This window comes from Desmodus rotundus, chromosome 8, assembly GCF_022682495.2.
Source record: "Desmodus rotundus isolate HL8 chromosome 8, HLdesRot8A.1, whole genome shotgun sequence".
NCBI lineage: Eukaryota > Metazoa > Chordata > Mammalia > Chiroptera > Phyllostomidae > Desmodus > Desmodus rotundus.
The window spans coordinates 126,922,668-126,942,258 of NC_071394.1; the positions used below are offsets into that span (position 1 = coordinate 126,922,668).

The following is a 19,591-nucleotide window of genomic DNA, read 5'->3' on the forward strand; positions in this document are numbered from 1 at the left end:
GGTGGAAAGACCCAGCAGGCATGAAGTCAGGGAGACAGGGGAAGTGGGACTCCGATGCTTGCCCCTCCATGATGTCAGGGGCAGAGGCTGGGTCATCCCCTCCCCCCAGGAGCATTGCCCAAGCAAGGAATGCAGTCAAAGCCATCCCATGACCCATTTAGAAATGAGGCAGTGAGGCCCTCATCTTTCCAGGAAGGCCTAGAAACCCCACTCCCATCCCATGAGCAGGGCCCTGGGGCTGAGTCAAGGCTGCTCTGGGAGGGGGCCTCTGCCCAGTTGTCTCCTCTGCGTCATGTGCAGGAGGCCAGGCAGCTCGCCTTACAGGGCCAAGGCCACCTCTATATATAGCCCCAGGAAGACAGCTGCTTAGGCAGAGCAGGACCCAGCAGGAAAGCAGGGAGTAGAGAGGAGGCCCCTAGCACCCTTGGTCACTGTGCCCTAGGCCACCCACCATGGCGCTGGGATTGGAGCAGGCGGAGGAACAACGGTTGTACCAGCAGACGCTCCTGCAGGATGGGCTCAAGGACATGCTGGACCATGGCAAGTTCCTCGACTGTGTGGTGCGGGTGGGTGAGCGAGAGTTCCCTTGCCACCGCCTGGTGCTGGCTGCCTGCAGCCCCTACTTCCGGGCGCGCTTCCTGGCAGAGCCAGAGCACGCAGGTGAGCTGCGCCTGGAGGAGGTGTCCCCGGATGTGGTGGCCCAGGTGTTGCACTACCTGTACACCTCGGAGATCTCGCTGGATGAGGTGAGCGTGCAGGATTTGTTTGCAGCGGCGCACCGCTTCCAGATCCCGTCCATCTTCACCATCTGCGTGTCCTTCCTGCAGAAGCGCTTGTGTCTCTCCAACTGCCTGGCGGTCTTCCGCCTCGGGCTCCTGCTGGACTGCGCGCGCTTGGCCGTGGCCGCCCGGGACTTCATCTGCGCGCGTTTCTCGCTCGTGTCACGCGACAATGACTTTCTTGGGCTCTCGGCAGATGAGCTCATCGCCATTATTTCCAGCGATGGCCTCAATGTGGAAAAGGAAGAGGCTGTGTTTGAGGCGGTGATGCAGTGGGCGGCCAGCGGCGACGCAGAGGCCAAGGCCGAGCGCCAGCGTGCGCTGCCCACTGTCTTTGAGAGCGTGCGCTTTCGCCTGCTGCCGCGCGCCTTCCTGGAGAGCCGCGTGGAGCGCCACCCTCTCGTGCGGGCCCAGCCCGAGTTGCTGCGAAAGGTGCAGATGGTGAAGGATGCCCACGAGGGCCGCATCACCGTGCTGCGCAAGAAGAAGAAGGAGAAGGGGAAGGAGGCAGCTGGGGCCAAGGCGACTGACAAGGGCGCGGGCGAAGCCAAGGCAGAGGAGGACGAGGAGGAGGACGAGCGTGTCCTACCCGGCATCCTCAATGACACTCTGCGCTTCGGCATGTTCCTGCAGGACCTCATCTTCATGATCAGTGAGGAGGGCGCCGTGGCCTATGATCCGGCCGCCAATGAGTGTTACTGTGCCTCCCTCTCCACCCAGATCCCCAAGAACCACGTCAGCCTGGTGACGAAGGAGAACCAGGTCTTCGTGGCTGGGGGCCTCTTCTACAACGAGGACAACAAAGAAGACCCCATGAGCGCTTATTTCTTGCAGGTGCCTGGCCAGCCCTGGGAGGGGGTGGCCAGAGCACAGTGCTGGGCACTGGGGTCAGCCTTGAGGCCCAGGAGAGACTTGTGTCCACTTGTTGGTCAATGTCACTGGTCCAGGGTGAGATGTAGATCAGGGAGGTTCACCGACAGGCACTTGCCTCAAAGCTGAAGACAGTTACAGGCAGTGGACAACGAGCTGCCTAACTTTGGTGTCTCAGTTTCGGGGGACGGCAGCCCCGGGATGGTCTGATGTGTTGGGGGCTCTAGCCCTGCACAGGGGGTGGGGTCAGGCACAGGGCAGAGGAGGAGCAAGGTCAATGCAGGCTCTAGGCAAGGCCTTTGCATGAGGCCAGGACTGGAGTGTGGAAGAGAGTACCCCAGACAAAGGGACCATCCTGCCTAGCCCTCCCATTATACAGATGAGGAAACTGAGGCCCCGCAAGGACCAGTAGAGCAGGGTGGCCAGTCCAAGTTGTAGTGTTATGGAGGGATCTCAGAGGGCAGAAATGGCTTCCTGGTGATGGACCAGGTGGATGTGAGCCAGGTGGGTGGAATTCGGAAGCCTGAAGGGGAGGGTGGCAGGGAAGGAGCCTAGTGAGTAGTGCACTCAGGGAGGCCAGGGGTGAGAGGGGTGAGGAGTAGCCTGATGCCAGGACTAAGCTTGGAGGTGGGGGCCTCTCCGCCAGTTACCAGCCAAGGCACGGGTGGGCACATGGTTGATTCTCTCTGGGCCTCTGTTTGTAAATGGGGGTGTTATTCTTCCTGCTTGATAAGGTTGTTTCAAGGTTCAATGGTTGGTATAGAGTGTTCATCAGCGCGGGACTCAGCCCTCAGAAAACTTTTCAGAAACATCAGCCACTAGTATTGTTGTTATAAGACCTTTTAGGTGGATAGGGCAACAGACTTACACTCTAGGCTTTAAGGGGCAAGTGGCAGGCCTGGCTGCATTTGGGTTTGCTGTGCAGAGGGACGGGGTGGATCTCAGAGGCCCTGGCGGGGTTGGCCCGTCCTGGTGCTGTAAAGGTGACCTCCGGGCACCTGCATATTCAGAAGCCCGGAGGTGTGCGGGGCTGCCTGGCTAGGTTGTTCTCAACCTGATAGGAGGAGGGGCGCTGTCTCCAGAAACCGCCTCTGGGCTCTGCTGGCCCTACCTGGAGGCCTGGACTACTCTGTGACCCGGGGTGGCCAGACGGGGCTGAGCTGGGGCTAGGGCTGGGGGCATGGGGACGGTAGCTGACTGCACCCCCGGCCCTCAGTTTGACCACCTGGACTCAGATTGGCTGGGGATGCCACCGCTGCCCTCGCCACGCTGCCTCTTCGGCCTGGGGGAGGCTCTCAACTCCATCTATGTGGTCGGTGGCCGGGAGCTCAAGGACGGCGAACGCAGCCTGGACTCGGTCATGTGCTACGACAGGCTGTGAGCATGGGCAGGGGGCGGGGCCCGCCCCGTGTGGGCGGGAGCCTGGAGGCTGGGACTGGCAGGGGAGGGGAGGGGCGGGCGATTGGCAGGTGGGACCCGAGCGAGGAAATGAGAGGTCTGGGGAGTTCCAGTAGTCTACCGGGTGTACCCCAAATACGGGATATGAATTGGGGGGTCGGTGGATGCAGAGAAAGGGGCTGAGTGCACTCACCCTCTCCCCTCCCCTCCAGGTCGTTCAAATGGGGCGAATCGGACCCGCTACCCTACACGGTGTACGGCCACGCGGTGCTCTCCCACATGGACCTTGTCTACGTCATTGGCGGCAAAGGCAGCGACAGGTGAGGCTCAGACCTGGCGCGAGTGCAGCAGCAGGGCTGCAGGTTAGATCTGAGGGGGTGTTGTCCTGGCTGCCTGGGGAGGCGGGGCGGCAGCCTTGGGGGCGGGGCCAAGGGAGCGGGGCTCTGCTCCTGCTTCCTCCCTCTCACTGATTGCCCCCACCCCACAGGAAGTGCCTGAATAAGATGTGTGTCTATGACCCTAAGAAGTTCGAGTGGAAGGAGCTGGCTCCCATGCAGACTGCTCGATCACTCTTCGGGGCCACCGTCCATGATGGCCGCATTTTTGTGGCTGCTGGGGTCACAGACACGGGGCTGACCAGTTCAGTCGAGGTGTACAGCATCACCGACAACAAGTACGGCCGCTTGACTCCTGTCTCCTCTCCCTGCCCCAGGACAGCCAGGGACCCAGGGCCTCACTGTAACCCCTGGCTGTGTGGCTGTGGGCCTATGCCAGCCCTCGCTGTGTCAGCCCCCGAGGGAAGCATACCTCCTGCCTCGGGTTTTCGCAGTTGGGCTTGGACATCAGCACAGATATAGCCCCTCTCCCCTGATCAGTAGTGAGGTGGGCTTCCCCCCAAGGTGGGGCAAGGGTTCTGGTCAGCCTGGCCTGCAGGAGAGAGCCCCGGGGGTGGGGTGCAAGACAACAGGTTCCTCATGCTGAGACTCACACCAGGCGTCGGCCTGGGACTAGGGCTGCAGTGGTGACCCAGCTGCCCGGCCCTGGGGGTCAGGAAGAAAACCGCTGGGGTGGGAGAAGGATGCCCAGGCAAAGGAAGGTAGGTGCCAAGGCAGTTAGGACAAAACGGCAGGCCTGTCGGAGCAAAGGCCGTTGCTCCGGCTGGACGGAGTGTGGAGGGTGGAAGGAGATGGGGAAGGGTGTACTGGGGCTGCAGAGGCAGCAGCGGAGAACTTTAGCCTGAGGGCAACAAAATGCCTCTGGTGGGTTTTACTAAGAGGCCTCCTGACAGCTGATGCAGAGATGACATCGGGAATTTCCCAGGAGGCAGGGGAGCTGCTTTATAGCAAGAGGTGCTGGGGGCCTAGAGATGGGGTTGCAGAAGGGAAGGGGCACAGGGCGTGCCCTGCAGGGCTTCTCACACTGTCACGTGCCCACAGATTTCTGGGAGATCACATTAAAATGCAAGTCACGGCAGCAGGGGTGTGTGCGCCAGGCCTGGACTGCCAAGCCCTGTGGTGGTGGGGAGGGACCTGCCAGCCCTTTGGGAGGGTGGAGGTGAGGGCTCGACAACTAGAGCTGGGAGGCAAGTGATTGGACTGAGGGAGAAGGGGACTGGGCAGGAGTCCAAGGGGTCAGGAGCTCGATGGCCTCTGAGCTAGCACGTGGGAGCTGGTTCAGGAGTGAGAGGGACACTGGGGAGACCCACGGTGGATTTGGGGGCAGGTTGGATGGCGCGTCAAGGGGACAGTGAAGGGAAATGGGAGGGGTGGAGAGCATGGGAAAGGAAGTGAAGACCAGGGGAAAGGGGGAGGGGAAGAGCGTTGGGACACTCTGAGGCCCTGGCAGAGGCACCAGGTGGACACTCCTGAGAAGGTCCCAAACAGGAGGTTGTGCCAAGAACCCATGCACCTGGGGGCAGCTGATTTCAGGGGGGCGCAGCTGAGGCTGCGGGTGTCAGGGTGGGACTGGCACTGGGCTTGCTGAGGCCCCCCTGGTGATTCACCTTCTCACCCCACCCCCAGGTGGGCATCCTTTGAGGCCTTCCCGCAGGAGCGCAGCTCCATCAGCCTGGTCAGCCTGGCCGGTGCTCTCTATGCCATTGGCGGCTTCGCCACTCTGGAGACTGAGTCCGGGGAGCTGGTCCCCACAGAGCTCACCGACATCTGGAGGTGAGCCTGGCCCCAGGGAGGCGGGGCGGAGTCACGAGCAAGGCTGATGGCCCACAGTGCTGTGGCCTGGCTGCAAGGCCCCTGGCAGGCTCATCTGGGGCCAGAGCCAGTGGCTCTTCCGCAAGTCCCAGGGGGCAGGGATAAGCAGCCCCTGTTCAGCCCTGGTTCTCAACGTTTGGTTGGGAAAGTCTGGGCTTGCACACGACATGACTCACTGTGGGAGCCCAACAGTGTCACAGTCGGGAGCTGCCCCCAAGCTCAGGGCACAGACCCATGGAAACAGGTCCTAAAGCAGAGGGGCCCTGAAGAGGCAGCCAGGCCTTTCCTCTCCCCTCCCTCCTGGATGCTCAGAGGTGGGAGGGCTGGGGCCAGGATTGAGAAGTTGCTGGACCCCAGCCTTGGAAAGCCATTGCTTTCCATGGCTGGTCCTTCCTGAGGATGGAGGGCAGAGGTTTCGGCCACTTGGGGCAGCTTCTGAACCTTCCCTTACCCCACTGCTGCAGGAGAGTGGGGGGCGGGGGGTACTTCTTGGAGGGCTGAGTAGGCAAATTCTACACCTCAAGGGAAGATGTAGAGTAGACTTTGCTGGAGGGAGGTGGCCCTTCCTGGAATGTGGGGTGGCTGCTCTTTGGAGGTGGGCTTTGTGGGGGCCCCTTTCCCAGAGCACGGGAGCCCTCCAGGAGTGGACCATTCTCTGGGCCTGGGGCCAGGGGGACTCCTTAAGGGTAGGCCTAGTGCATCCAGCCACCCCTCCCTGCTGGGCCTCCCTCTGAACTCCGCTGACCAAGCTCCGTGCCTCTGCCCCATCCCCAGATATAATGAGGATGAGAAGAAGTGGGAAGGTGTTTTGCGGGAGATTGCCTACGCCACCGGTGCCACCTTCGTACCTGTGCGGCTGAACGTGCTTCGCCTGACCAAGATGTGACCAGCCCAGAGGGCCTGCACCCTGTGGCCCACACAGGCTAGGCCTTCTGGGGGCTCCAGGGAAGAGGCTGGGAGGGGCCAGACCCCACCTGGATCTGCTGTGGTGGCCAAGTGGCTGCTTCGTCCAGGGAAGGTAACACTGCCAGCCCGAGCCTCGGGGCAGGGACGAGGAACTTGAGGCCCCTCCCGTGTCTCCATATCCCCCCTGTTCTTGGTCCTCAAGCCAGACGCACAAGGATGCATCCCAGGCTGCACCCTGGCCCTGCCCCAGCTTGGCTGCGTGTGCCAGTGACTTCCCCACAGGAGCTGGTCCTCGCCTGTCACAGGGGGAGTGTCCCACCAAGTGCTCCCTGCAGCACAGATGTCTCCTTTCATAAGAAGAATAAAGTGCCTGCTGCGCCAGCCGCTCAGGGTCTGGAAGCAGGTGCTCCAAGAGAGTGATCAGCTAGTTTGAAGATTCGGGGCTTGAACGTTCAGCTTTCAGGGTATCCAGGTTGGTGGTCTCGGCCCTCCACGTGGGTGTTTCCTCCACACCCTATATGCACCAAGAGCTTGACCCCCCACCCCAAGGCTCAGAACTCCCGGCTCCTCATCCAGCACAGACGAGGAGCCAGGAGAATGCTGGGGAAAGGGCAGGGAGGGACCAGCCAAACTGCGGTAGAAAAGTCTTTTATTCTTTCAGTGAGGCCCCGTCTGGCCCGGCCTGGCCTGGGCCCCAGAATAGCTGAACAGAGCTGTCCCTGCCTCCTCCCACCTACTCCGGCTTCAGTTTGTCCTCCTTCTGCTCCTCCTCTAGCACCAGGGTTCGCTCTCGCTCCTTCACCAGCTGAACCCCACAGTAGGTGACAAACAGGACGGCCAGTGTGGTCTGGGGAAACCCTGGGTAGGGAGAGGTCATTGAAGCCTGGGAGCAGACTGTCCCCCGATCCGTGACTCTTCTCTTCCCACGCCTCTCCCACTGGACCAGCCCTCCCCACTGAGTCCCTGGGGAGTTGGAAGGAGGTGGGGGCACATGAAAAGGTCACAGTCCTCCAGGATGCCGCCTGGTTGTTCTGCATCCCCCTCCCTTCTGGCCCTCACCTGTGAGTAGCAGGCGCCGGGCGACCAGCTCTGTGAACTCCAGGCTGTTCAGGCTTACGAGGTTGTACATGATGATAGCCCAGAAGTTCACAGCCCCAAAGATGGCCCGGACCCTGCGGGACATCTGCTCCGACAGAGAGGCCTGCCCGGTCCAGAAATGCATTGTCCGCGCGGCAAGAGGCCCAGGGGAAAGAGGACATGGGTGGTCAGAGGTCTTGCCCACGTGGTCCCTGAGGTCTCGGAGAGTCCCGGGTCAGCTCTCCGTCATTGTTAACGGTGGGGAAACAGGTCTGGAGAGAGGGCAGTGCCTGACCAATGTAGCCAGGCCTGGGTGTGCCACGCCCCACAGATGGTATGGAGGGCCCAATACCCACAGGGTGGGCCGTTGTCCTGACAACCAGGAGGGCGGTGGTGAGAAAGTTCTGGACTGGGGACCAAGCGTGGCTGGAAGCCTTCAGAGGGCAACAGTGCCCAGCCCCGCTCTGCTCACCTCAATTCGTGCCAGGGGCTCCCACTCTGCCAGCTTCTGCACCCAGAGCTCAAAGTTGAGGCCAAAGCAGTTAAGGATTGACCACAGGTAGACAATCTCACAAGGCCCAAGCCACAGCGTGGTGACGGCAAAGGTGGCCACTGTGGCCACCAGCTCCGGGATCACGGCAGAGTGCTCCCCACCAATGTGGTCATACACGTACCTGTGGGAAAGGTGGGAGAAGGGACCAGTGGCAGTGTGGGACAGGGCAGGGAGGGGACGGGCAAAGGACGCATAACAGGGACAGCCCTCCTCAACGCCATCACCCGGGCACATTCAATATTCCTGCCTGCAGGTGGCTTCTCTTCCTCTTCCCAATGTCAGAATGCGGAGGGCTTGGCCTGGAACTCCAGATGCCCTCTAGCTGTGTCCATTCTTCCCCCCAGTGGTCTCCTGCAGACCCAAAGCTCTGAACACTGTCTCCATGGTGAGCCTGGCATCCGTGTCTGCAGCCCCATCTCCTGCGGACTCGTCTATCCAACTGTTCCCAGACATCTCCCTTGAATGACAGATTCCCCCATCCCTGCCCAAGCCCACTTCGTCCCCGTCTCGGTTAATGACACCACCATCCATTCCGTGGTAGGCCGGGGCCTCAGTGCCATCTTGGATTCTCAGTTCCCATCTCCAGCCACATCCCCACCAGAGAAGCCTGAGGGCTCCACCCAGCCCTGACCGTGGCTCACCACCTCCACACTGCCGCCCTTGTCCAGGCAACCTCTCCTCTCACAGAGATTGTCGCACGTCCCTTAACTGTCTCCCTGCCTCTGCCTTCGCCCCCTGCCCTCTGTTCCCCACACAGCAGCTAGAGGCATCTTCTAAGAGTGCACCTCGGGTCACATCACGTCCACGATCAAACCCTCTTCCGATACCTCCCCCCAGTGTGATTAGAATAAACTTGACTTCCTTACTGTGGCTAGGAGATCCCATGTCCTCTGGCATCTGCTGCCCCTTGACCCCCTCCCCAGCCATCCTTGTCCTTGTTCACTCTTTCTGACCCTCGGACGCAGCGGGCTCCTGCCTCGAGGCCTGTGCCCTTGTCCCCACTATCTTGATTATCTTCGCCAGATTCCCTTCACCCAGGTCTCAGTTCAAATATCGTCTCCCAGGGTTCTGCCCAGACCCTGTGGCCGGCTTCTGTCCCGTGATGCTGTTCTGTTTTTCTCATAGTGTTTACCACTCTCTAAAGTTATTTATGTGTTTGTTTGCCTGTGTATGGCCTGTTTCTCCCCACGACCGAAAGCCCCATGAGTTCAGGGACTCTGCCATGTCCACAGCTGTATCCTCAGTGCCTAGAACAGTGCCTGGCACATAGTAGATGCTTAATAAATATTTGTTAAATAAATTCAGTAGGAGACCCACTGGGTAATACTCTTGAGCTCTACATTTCCAATGGTTTCTTCTCCACTCTGCCTCAGCTACCCACTCCCATGGGCCACACCCCAACTTTGTCATCACTTGAAACTTAACTCATTCCCATGCTTCGCCCAGCCCTTCCTGGCCCGGCCCCCTTCTCCAATCTCATTAACACCCACCCTTCCTCATCTTGTGACTCTTCCTTAACAGGCTTATATTCAGTGAGTCATCGTTACAAATAACCTAAAACCCCGTATTTCTCACCCATCTGGGAGAGGCCAACCACCCACTTTCTCCTCACCTGCACCCAGGAAGCTAAGCGCCGATGAGGAAACTCTCACACCTGCACATAGTAGAGCCCATAAATCCACTACCTGCAACCCACCTGGGCTCTCAATGCCAAGTTTTCCCTAGGCAGCTCCTCCTGTGCTCTGCAGTGGGTACACCACCCTTCTCTGTCCTTGCCCATTATGACTGGGTGTTGGGGGGCCTGAGCAGGAGGGTGGAAGACACACAGATGCCACCTCACTCCATGCCCCAACCCTGCATCTCTCAGCTGATGATGACCTTGCCTTTCACTTCATGGAGAAAACCAGAGCCTTCAGGTGGAATCCCTCACCCTTCCACCTGAACCAGCCCTCCTTCCTCAGCACGCCGGCTTCTCTTCCTCCTCCCTGACCCTCCTCAGGGACCTCAGTCCGTCAAGCAGCCCTCTGTCCTGCATCACCAACCTCTTCCTCTCTATGGAGTAATTCCCCCAAGCACCCAAGCTGGTCCACTATTTCTTGTCTTTTAAATGCCCCTCTGTCCCCTTCAGCCACTCCTCTGTCTTCCCCTTCAGTCCCAGGCTTCTTCCAGGGGTCGTCCACACAAGAATCCCCCCGTAGTTTCTCAGTTTCTCCTCACTCCTTGCCTGCCGCTGCTCTCCAGCAAACGGCTGAATTACCGCCTCCAACTCTAACGCTCAGTCTCTGGCTTCCTTGACCCCAGCAGCACCTGACTCCTGGCCCCCACCAGACCCGGATGGGCTTCTCTTAGTCCCAGGATGCCACACGGCCTTGCCTTGACCCCTGCCCCATGACCACTCCTTTCAGTCCTTTCGGCCTGTTCTTCCTTCTTCCCCATCCAGGGTTGTTCCAGGCCCGATCCTGGCTGCCCCTTCTTTTCTCTTCTCACTCTCTCCTCTCTCCTTGGGGTGCTCAGGCTCAAAGGCCGCCCACCCCTGTAAGCGCAGAGTTGCATCTGTCCCCCAGACTTCCCTGAACTGCCTCCCTGAGCCTGCTGCCAGGTTCCAACCAGACATTTGCTCAGATGGAGCCCCTTTCTGGAAAGCACCCCTCCACCCTCCCAGGCTGTAGGTAGGAATCTGGCAGCCATCTCTCCCTCTCCCCACCCCCCCTGCAATGCCTCCCCAGGTCCAGTCCAGGCTGCCTGCTGCGTCTCTGCTCCAACTATTTCTCTCATCTCCAGGGCTCTGCCCAACTCCAAACCTCTCTTTCGTCTAGACCTGTGCCACGTCTGCCTCACCCCCCTCCCTGCTTCCTCTGGGACGGGGGGGGGGGGGGGGGTCTGTCTTTCAAAACATGGACCAACCTCAGCACCGCCCACGCAAACACCTGCTCCATGAGTGTGCCCATCCCCCCACCAACTCCCCCGCCCACCCCAACTCACTTGCAAAGCCAGTCGTTGATGCCTCGGTCAAAGTGCCTGTAGGAGGAGGGCAGCTGCGTGTGAGCCAACCAGGAGCCGGGCTCCTGGGGACGGAGGGAGAGGGGCCCCCAGGGTGCAGCCTGCAGCCGGGACTCACGTTTCTGCGAAGACGTAGAGCGCTGTGATGCACTTGGGCGGCTGGGGCGGGTCCAAGTGGTCCAGGCGGGCCACTGTGTTGACGACGCCGAACAGGACGGCTGCCTTCACCCAGTCATACACCAGGTTTGAGTAGGCAAGGCCAGCTGGGGACAGCATGTTGTCACGGCCTGGGGGTGTTGCAGCGGCCTTCCCACCCCAGATGCCCAGATCTAGGTGGGCTGCTCTCCACTTCCGAAAGGATCTTCCCAGGCCCCAGGGAGGTCCTACTGCCCAGGTCTGCTCCCATGGGCACCCTGCTCCCCACTTCCTGGGCCCTGGCTGCCCCAGGGAGGCCCCATCCCTTGTTCGGGCCCCGGGGCACCCACCAAGGGCACTGTCCGGCAGGCGGCTGGCAAACTTGAGGTCACTGGGGATGGTGAGGATGTAGAAGAAGTGAAAGAAGATGTCCACAGCCAGGATGGCCACCACGCTAAGGCCCGCCTGGGCCCGGATGTGCCACAGCTCGCCCTCGCGCCTCACCGGCTCCACCTGGCTCACCTGGGGGATGCCAAGTGTCCCAGTAGGGAGTCACCTACTGCCTGGGGTTCTGAGTGTGAGGGGGACTTAGCTTCATCCTGGCAGCCCTGCCTGAGGGTGGAAGCACTCCAGTGGGTCACCGCCTTGTGGGGGAGACCCAGTCCTGTCCTGGGAGTCCCAGTTGAGCAGAAAGTGAACCCTGTCTGAGAGAGGAGATACGTCTCCATCCTGTGATCCCTGACTCGGGAAAATGCAGCCCAGTCCTGGGGTCTGAGGAAGGAAGCCATGCCTGAGGATGGGGACACAGCCCGCCCTGGGTGTCCTACCAGCGACTGGGAGCCCTGTCTGAAGAGGGAGAGCCAGCCCAGCTCTGGGAGCCCACAAAGTGTCCCCTCACCTGGGCGTGGAAGCGGTCAAAGGTCATGATGGGCCCAAAGAAGAAGAAGGGCAGGTAGAAGTTGTACTTGAGCAGGTCAGCAAGGGAGTAGCGGCGGTCAGGGTGGGCACAGCTCTCCAGCGCAAAGCTGGTGCAACGCAGCACCGTGAAACCGCTGCCCCCGTGAAACAGCACCTCTTGAAGATCAAAAGTGCCCGTTACAAACCCGTTCTGGATGGGAGAGAACAGGCCACCAGCTCACCAGGTGCCCCTTGTCTCTGGGAAGCCCACCCAGGTTGCCCCAGGGGCCCTGCCTGGTCCTGTCCCTTCTCTCTCCTGGTCCAGTCAACATGGGCCACTTAGGGCCGGTTTATGTTAAGTGCTGGGCATAGGGTAGGGAATGAGCTGGACACACCCCTGCTTTGGTGGAGATGACCACCTTGTAGGCAAGGCATACTGCAAGCTCAAAGGCTCGGAGACAGCTGGGAAAGTGGAGACTTGGGAGGTAAGGGCTTTGGATGGGTGAGAGGTTTGGGGTCCTATCCCTGAACCCGCCACCCCTGCCCCTCCCTGTTGCGCACCTGCCAGGAGATTAGGGGGTCCAGCTTGAAGGAGGCAAGGCTGACCATGCCAAGGCCCAGACAGAGCCAGGGCTGACCCAGGAGCGAGGCCACATAGAGGCTGACACAGTGGCCAAGCAGCAGCAGCAGGTACCAAGGGCCCATGGTGCCCACCACAGCCAGGGCCCCATACACAGCATACATCCAGGAGCGGAGCTGTGGGCAGGAAGAAGGCTGTGTCACCCAGGCCATACCCATGTGGCTGGGACCCTAGCACAGGTTTCCCACAACCCCTGTGGCTGAGGAGGGGCTGGTGGGGGAGGCTGGGGCAGCTCAGGACATGCTCACCTGGGGGGCAACCATGGTGCAGAGTTTAGCAAACAGCACATGTCCGGAGAGGGCGAATATGATGACGTTGCGGAAGGAGGTGAACCACATCACCCACTCGAAGTCAGCCACGTCCTGGGGCGGGCCAGGCAGGTTAGGGTGGGGCAGAGGGGTGGGGTGGGCTGGCCCTTGGGCAGGTCAGAGCCCCAGCACTGCCCCAGCCCCCGTGTTCTTCTTACACATTAGAGCAGAGCCACAGCTGGAGGGCCCTGCCTTGCCCTCTGAGGGAAGTACCAGGCAGGGAGACAGAGAGGAGTGAGGGGCACCGTGCCGGCTGCCCTGCCCCTCAAAGCTCCCCTCTCCCAGCATGTTGCCTGACACCCCAGCATTATTGCATTGTTCCTGGGAAGGACGGTGCTGGAGGCCTCTGCTAAGGCACGTCCTGATTTATTTCCTAAATGGGTCTGGGCAGGAGGGGCTCAAGCCACATACCCTCCCCATCAGGAGCCCTCTGAACATCTGGAATGCAGGAGAGTCGGGGAGAGTTTGGGATCTGAGAGATGTGCCAGGGGTCAGGTACCCTGGTGAGGCGCCCTACTCAGGGACCCTGGGGCATGGAGGACCTACCATCTTCCGACCAATGTACTCCCAGCCTGGCCGCACAGACTCCCGGAAGGCCTTCCTGTGGGCCCCATCTGGAAGAGAGCATGCGTGGCCTCAGGGGAAGGACTTCCTCCCCTCGTCCATCCGTGCCTGCCCCTGTGAGAGGCTGCCCCTTCCCTGGGAACCAGGGACCTCTCTCTGCCTCTGCTTCCCTCTGGCTCTCACTGTGTGTCTGGGCCCGGGTTTCCCTGAGTGTCTGAGTCTCTCTCTCTCTCTCTCTCTCTGTCTGTCTCTCTCTCTGGCTCTGTGTCCAGGTCCCTGTCAAGCCTCTGCAGGTGTCTCCCTGTGACTGTACCTGGCTCAGCCCAGCCCCTAGGACTGAGGGAGTACCCTGATCCTGGAGCCTCTAAGTCTCTGGCCTTGCTAGTTGTTGGAACCCTGAGGGCTCAGGAAGAGAAGGGACCCGCTCCCTTGCCCGGGGGCCCTGCTATTACCTTGTGAAGCCTCAAGCAGGCCCTGGCCAGCATAGGCCAGGGCACCACTCAGCACCAGGGAGTACAGGCCCAGCTCCGCCGCTGGCAACGCTGTCTTGACACCCATAGCCTGGAAAGGCTGGGGGAGACGGACTGGGTGAGGGCAACGCTGACCCCCCAGCCCTGCCTAGCCCCTCACCTTGTGGTCCCCACTGAGGTGGTGAGGACCCCATTCTTGAGACTGCCCCCTTGCCTCTTGGGGTCTCATGCCATCATCCTCCTGCCCCTGTCTCCAACTCCTCTCAGGCCTCCCCTCACTCCAGTTGCTGCCCTGGCTCCCACCTTTCCCACTGACGTCCGGAAGGCGTAGCCTCCACCCTCAGCCTGCCTTCCTCACCTACGGTTACTCCCCACACCTTGCGGGTGGCTGGTCAAGCTGCTCCTGCCAAGGCCTCCGATGCCCTTCTCGTGGAGGACCCCCATCTGCATCACCCCTGGGTCCCCTGCCCCTCAGTGCCTGATGAAGCCCCGCCCCCTCCCATGCCTCCTCTGACTTCTGTACCCTCCTGAGCCACCTTGACTTTCTGTGACCTCCCCAGGGCTGGCCCCCAGCTCCAAGCCTCTGGCCTCTCACTGACCCCCATTGCCCCAACCAGCCCTTGAGCCCCAGCCTGCCCTGTCTCTGGGCCCTGCCTGTGTCTGTGGCCACCCTGGGCCACTCTCTCAGCACTCTGTGTGTGCAGGCCCTGGATGCTGGCTGGGGGCTGTGCTATTTGAAGAGCTACCCTGGGGAAGTGGGAGTGGGGCCAGGCTGGCACCAGGCGGGTTCTGGCTGCTGTCCAAGGTGCTGACCTGTCTCAGGCCCAGGGTGAGCCTAGCCACTCCCTTCCTGCAGAGTCTCTTAAGTCTCCAGAAGTTCTGCTGGGCCATCTCCAGGACCTCAGCTAACACTTATTCCCTTCCTATCTGACTCCAGCTTGACCTTTCCAAGGGTCCCACGGGTAGGTAACAGGCTCAGGGCCCAAATCAAAGGGAGGAACATGTCTCGGCACCCTCTCAGGCTGGGCTGAGCCAAGAGGTAGCAGGCGCACCTCTGTCTCCCCCTCCCCAGACCCCTCCCAAATGTCCCTCACCAAGTCTGAAAATGGCTCCCCTAGGTCGGCACTCTCCCTCTTACACAGATGGAGGGGACATGCACCAGAGAGGCACAGGGACCTGTCAAGGTCACGCAGCCAAACCGGGACAGGACGGAGTGTTCTCAGTGAGCCCCTCTGGAGTCACAGATAAGAGAAAAGCAACCACTGCTGCCCCTTCCCACACCAGGGGCTGTGGGCCTGACTTCTGCAGGGCCAGCCGGAGGGCTGAGCCGCCGCCTCATCGGCGGTGGGGGTAGGGAGGCCCCGAGGATCAGGTTAATGGAGCAGGAGCTTGAAACCGGAGCACGGTGAAGAGCCCGTGAAATAGCTTTGTCAGCTGCCTCCCACTCGCCACTTTCCAATTTTAGCTCCCCATGGCCAGAGCGGGGTGTCCCCAATGAGGCCTCCGTGAGTGGGGCCAGGGCTGGTCCCCAGCCTGGGACCTCTCCCAGTAGACCCCCAGACCTGGGCCAGCTGGTGGACACACAGGTCCCCCCCGTCCCCTGACCCTGCCTGCCTTAGGTACACCTGGGGGCAAAGCCAACTTTGGGACCTGAGGTCTGAGATGAAGAGCCTGGGGTGGGCTCTGAAGGTCTCAAGGACCCCACGGTGGCTGCACCCCGTCTGGCACTGACCTTGAGGAGGCTGTGAGGGACCCTGGCACACTGCCCACCTCAGGGCTCCGAGGTCCTGCGTCCGACCGTTTGTCCGTCCGACCAGCTGGACTCTGGGGCCAGGGTGGAGTGGGTCCAGCTCTGGGGTCCCCACCCCTTCGAGGCTATGAGAGGTGAGTGGTGACAGCAGGAGACGGGGGAGGAGGAGGGCAGGGAGGAGGTGGCCTTCCTGGAGCGCAGCTGAGCGGAGTGGAGCAGAGCCGAGTGCTGCAGAGCTGCTGGCCACAGGGAGCGACAGGGAGGATCTCAGCGGGGGGTGGGGGGAGGAGAGGAGGGGGTGGCCAGTGGCTCAGACAGGGACACCTGGGCCTCACTTCAGCCTGCCTCTCCTGGTCCATAGAGCCTGCACCTCCCTCTCACTGCTGACCTTGACTCCCCTCTTCCAGGAAGCCTTCCGGGTGGCCCCTGCTAGTCTCTCCAGGCTTTCGATGTCTGCCTGCACCACTCTCTCTCTCACACACACATTCATGCTCGGCCCCATGAACCCCAGCCTGCACCTTTACAAGTGAGCTCCCAAGGGCTGGCACAGGGCAGACCATCTTGCCCTGCCCTGGTCCATTTCATCGGGCTGAGAGTCCCGGCTGGCCAGGTGTCAGGCCTGGGGGAGGACTAGCTTGCCTATTGGGATTGGAACTGGCACGAGACAGGTGCCGAGGGGCCCCCTGTACTGATCCAGCCTTGTCCCATGGGGAGCTGCCCAAGTGGAGGGGTGCTAGCAGACCCACCTGGCCAGGCTTGAGTGAGTACTTCAAGTGGCTGGCATCCTCTCGATGGCGGAGGCACATAGCAATGTCCCTAAGCAGCTGGGACTCTTCAGGGGGAAAGGAATGAGGTGGGGGCCAGGGCCCTCACTCTGGGCAGGGACAGCTGAAGCCTCAGCCCAGCCTACTGATGGGGCTGCCCCAAGCACAGGAACTTCTGATTGTCCCCTGTGGGGATGAGAGCCTCAGAGCCTATGGGGGACTGTTCACGCATGTGTGTGCAAGGCCAGGCTTTGGGGTCTGGGGCTGGAAGTGTGACTACAGTCACGGGACAGGTCCTGAAGCTTCTGCTGATCCCAGCCCTGGCCATGGGCTCAGAGGGGCTGCCCCCACCCCCAGCAGGGGCACTTGGAGGACCTGAGCAAGCAAGGCATGGGAAGGGGAGAGAGGCCTAGACCCGCCCACCGCGCCTTTAGGCAGGGAGCTTCCCCCCACTCTCGCAGACATGCTGGCCCAGAGCAAGAGGCCAAGAGATCTTGGCACACAGTCCCGAAGCGACGGGAGGTTGGCACCACTGGTCCCCGACCCAGAGAAGCATGAATTCAGAGCAGTCATTGCATAGTGCAGGGGCTGGCGGAGGGCTGTGGCCGGGGTCCTGGGTGCTAGAGGAGGCCAGCATCCGGGAGGGTTGCCGTGGGAGTCAGGGAGGGATTCCTGGACTGGGGTGGGGGAGGCACTTAAGCAGCATCCTGCAAGTGCCAATGGTTGTTAGGGCGAGTTAATCCCGTTAGCCAGGCGAGGTTCTGAGGCTGTACATGGACCAACCCTTCAAGTTCACCACAACCTGTGGGGAAGGCGTCGCCATTAGCCCCAGTGGGGAGGGAAGGAAACTGACTCAGCAGGAGGCTGCGAGGTGAGTCAGCCCCACCAGCTGCCCCTGCTGGCGTCTTGTGAGGCTCCAAGGGGACAGACGGTTCAGGGAAGCTGGCGGGTGGTTTGGCCTCACAGGGAAGCGTGCAGGTCCAGCCAGCTCACTTGAACCCAAGCTGCACCTCGCTGGTGTGACCACTTTTCTGAGCCTCAACTCCTCACCTATAAATGGGCGGACTTCTGGCCCTGACCATACTGTGCTCCTGAGGGGTTCGAGGACTCCCTCCAGGACAAGGGCTTGGCTCACTGGGTTGCTCATAGAGAGGGGCAGCCCTGGCAGGTGTGGCTCAATGGGTTGGGCATCTTCCTGAAAAGCAAAAGGTCGCTGGTTCGATTCCCCATCAGGGCACATGCCTGGGTTGTGGGTTTGGTCCCTGGTCAGGGCACTTACAGGAGGTAACTGATTGATGTTTCTCTCTCACATTGATGCTTCTCTCCCTCTCTCTCCCTCCCTTCCCCTCTCTCTAAAAATAAAATAAAGTCTTTAAATAAAGAGAGAGAGTGAGAGGCAGGAACCCCCTCACTCCAGAGGCAGGCCTGGCACACAGCACATGCTCACCGGGCGACCCCTCACAGCGGGGACTGTAGGGAACTAGACACGTGGGGATGGCAGGCGGGGTAGAGGGCTGTGGGGCCCAGTCCAGCTGCACCCCGTGTGAGGGGTGGTGGGAGGACAGTGCCCGCTGTGGCCAGACCACGAAGCGAGGGGCAGGAAGCTGGCCAGGGTGAGACCACACCAGCACCTCGGGCAACGAGGGTTACTGGGAAGGACGTGGTGGGCTGAGCTCCTTCTCACCCTTAGGGCTGTTATTGTTGTTGCTGCTCCAGGTAAAAATGTAGGGAAAGTATGTTGGGTGTGTGTAGGACATGTTTTTGTTGGTGTGTGAGTCCATGTATGTATGTTGTGTGTTGCCTACAGCACGTGTTGGGCGTGTGCATGTGTGATGTGTGTACTAGGTATGTACCTATGAGGCTCAGGGCCTGAGACGGCCGTGTGCAGAGGGGGTGGGTGGGCAGAGGCCTCCTTGTGGGCCAGTGGTGGGCTGGCTGGGGGAGTGGACGGAGGGGACAGGCTGGCCCAGGTGCAGGGCCCAGAGGAGAGACCCGGGTGCAGTGGGAGGTGTGTGGGGCTTGAATCAGCCTGAGCCCCACTGCAGTCTTGTCTAGTTCGGCTCTGGTGCCTCAGAGGCCTCCGTGGGGACAGTGGCCAAGCCACACCTGTGGCTCAGCCAGGTCTCACCTGTCAGTGCAGCAACTTGAGCACCTAGGCCCCGGCCCCCCGCCTGGGGCGCAGCCAAGGAGCATCCTCACGTGAGGCCTCTTTGATTGTCTCTGACCCTCCCCCTGCCGCCCAGTGGCTGCGGGGCGGTGTGTTCTCCTCTGAGAAAGGCCATGTCCAGCCTGCTGCCCACTTGCTGCAGGGCTGGGGAACAAAGTCCTCAGGGCCCCAGGGACAGGTGGCATTAACCTGGACAGACCAGGCTGCCCCACTCCTCACCTGGCTCACCTGAGTCAGATCCTTCAGGGTCCCAGTCCTTGGCTCCTTTGACAACCCTTCCTTCCCTTAAAAATCCGGCTCCCTTCCTCCGCCCCCCCCCCCCTGCCACACCTCAGGGAGATAAGGAGAGCCCCCTCCCCTCCCAGAGCTGGGCTGAGGGCAGGATCAGGGCAGGTGGAGGCTCTGAGGGGCCACGTCCTGGCTTTGCACTTCCCTCTCCCACCTGTGCCCTCCAGCTCCCCGGCTCCATCAGGGCCCTCAGTTTCCCAGGCTCTGACTGCAGCAGAAGCTCCCGGAGAGCAGCAGCAAGTCTGGCTGGCGTGTGGTGGCACTCACTGGCCCTGCGGCCTGGGCCACCTTGGAGCTCAGGGACCGCGTCTGCCTCACGCAGACCCCTGTGTCTGGTGCAGAGGAGCTGCTGGATTTGTTGAATTAACAGAGGCTCGTGTTTATCGAGCACTTACTGTGTGCCAGCTGCCCCTCTAGCACCTGACACTTTAACTCAGTGACTCCTGAGGAGAGTCTGATGGGAAATGGCACAGGCCTGGTCTAACGAGGCTGGGGTGCTGATGGCAGGTGCCGGCAGGCGCAACAGGGACCCCTGGCCCACAGCTTCCTGGCCACGCCCCCAAGGCTGCCTGTAGGGCCTGGAGATTGAAACTGTTGTCTTTACACACGCCTCTGGCCTAAGCAGGGACTGAACGCCCGGACTGAGCTCTGCAAGATGCCGGGGAATCGGTTCACCCCCAAATGTGCAAACTAGATTTATTCACCACGCCTGACTGCAAGCTCCCCCATTCTCTCTCACATAAATTCTGCTTTTATCTCTGTGGACCGAAATCAATCTACCGATGCAAGTCCCTTGTACACAAGTAAACTGCAGGCCA

The 19,591-nt window shown here is 61.0% G+C and overlaps 2 protein-coding genes across 6 annotated transcripts; one reads left to right on the plus strand and one right to left on the minus strand.

The window, feature by feature from the left end:
- Positions 1–354: 354 nt before the first annotated feature.
- KLHL40 (kelch like family member 40) lies at positions 355–6,696 on the plus strand. Of its 2 annotated transcripts, XR_006656259.3 has the most exons (7): positions 355–1,613; positions 2,866–3,026; positions 3,260–3,367; positions 3,535–3,720; positions 5,069–5,215; positions 6,029–6,272; positions 6,363–6,696. XR_006656259.3 is itself a non-coding variant. In XM_024566206.4 (6 exons), the coding sequence occupies exons 1-6, from the start codon at positions 453–455 to the stop codon at positions 6,138–6,140; spliced, it is 1,875 nt and encodes a 624-aa protein (XP_024421974.2). In that variant the 5' UTR covers positions 355–452; the 3' UTR covers positions 6,141–6,695. The 2 variants fall into 2 exon arrangements, 1 of the variants encoding a protein (XP_024421974.2); XM_024566206.4 differs by having other exon boundaries at positions 6,029–6,695.
- Positions 6,697–6,766: 70 nt separating this feature from the next.
- On the minus strand, positions 6,767–15,774 carry HHATL (hedgehog acyltransferase like). 4 transcript variants are annotated; one of them, XM_045199886.2, is made up of 12 exons: positions 15,575–15,774; positions 13,787–13,904; positions 13,317–13,384; positions 12,711–12,824; positions 12,384–12,578; positions 11,824–12,033; positions 11,276–11,447; positions 10,909–11,053; positions 10,773–10,808; positions 7,710–7,911; positions 7,220–7,361; positions 6,767–7,018 (listed from the first exon to the last, which is right to left on the minus strand). In XM_045199886.2, the coding sequence occupies exons 2-12, from the start codon at positions 13,890–13,892 to the stop codon at positions 6,894–6,896; spliced, it is 1,515 nt and encodes a 504-aa protein (XP_045055821.2). In that variant the 5' UTR covers positions 13,893–13,904; positions 15,575–15,774; the 3' UTR covers positions 6,767–6,893. The 4 variants fall into 4 exon arrangements, with proteins under 4 accessions (XP_045055821.2, XP_024421853.2, XP_045055823.2 ...); XM_024566085.3 differs by having other exon boundaries at positions 15,537–15,774; XM_045199888.2 differs by lacking the exon at positions 12,384–12,578 and having other exon boundaries at positions 15,537–15,774.
- Positions 15,775–19,591: the final 3,817 nt, after the last annotated feature.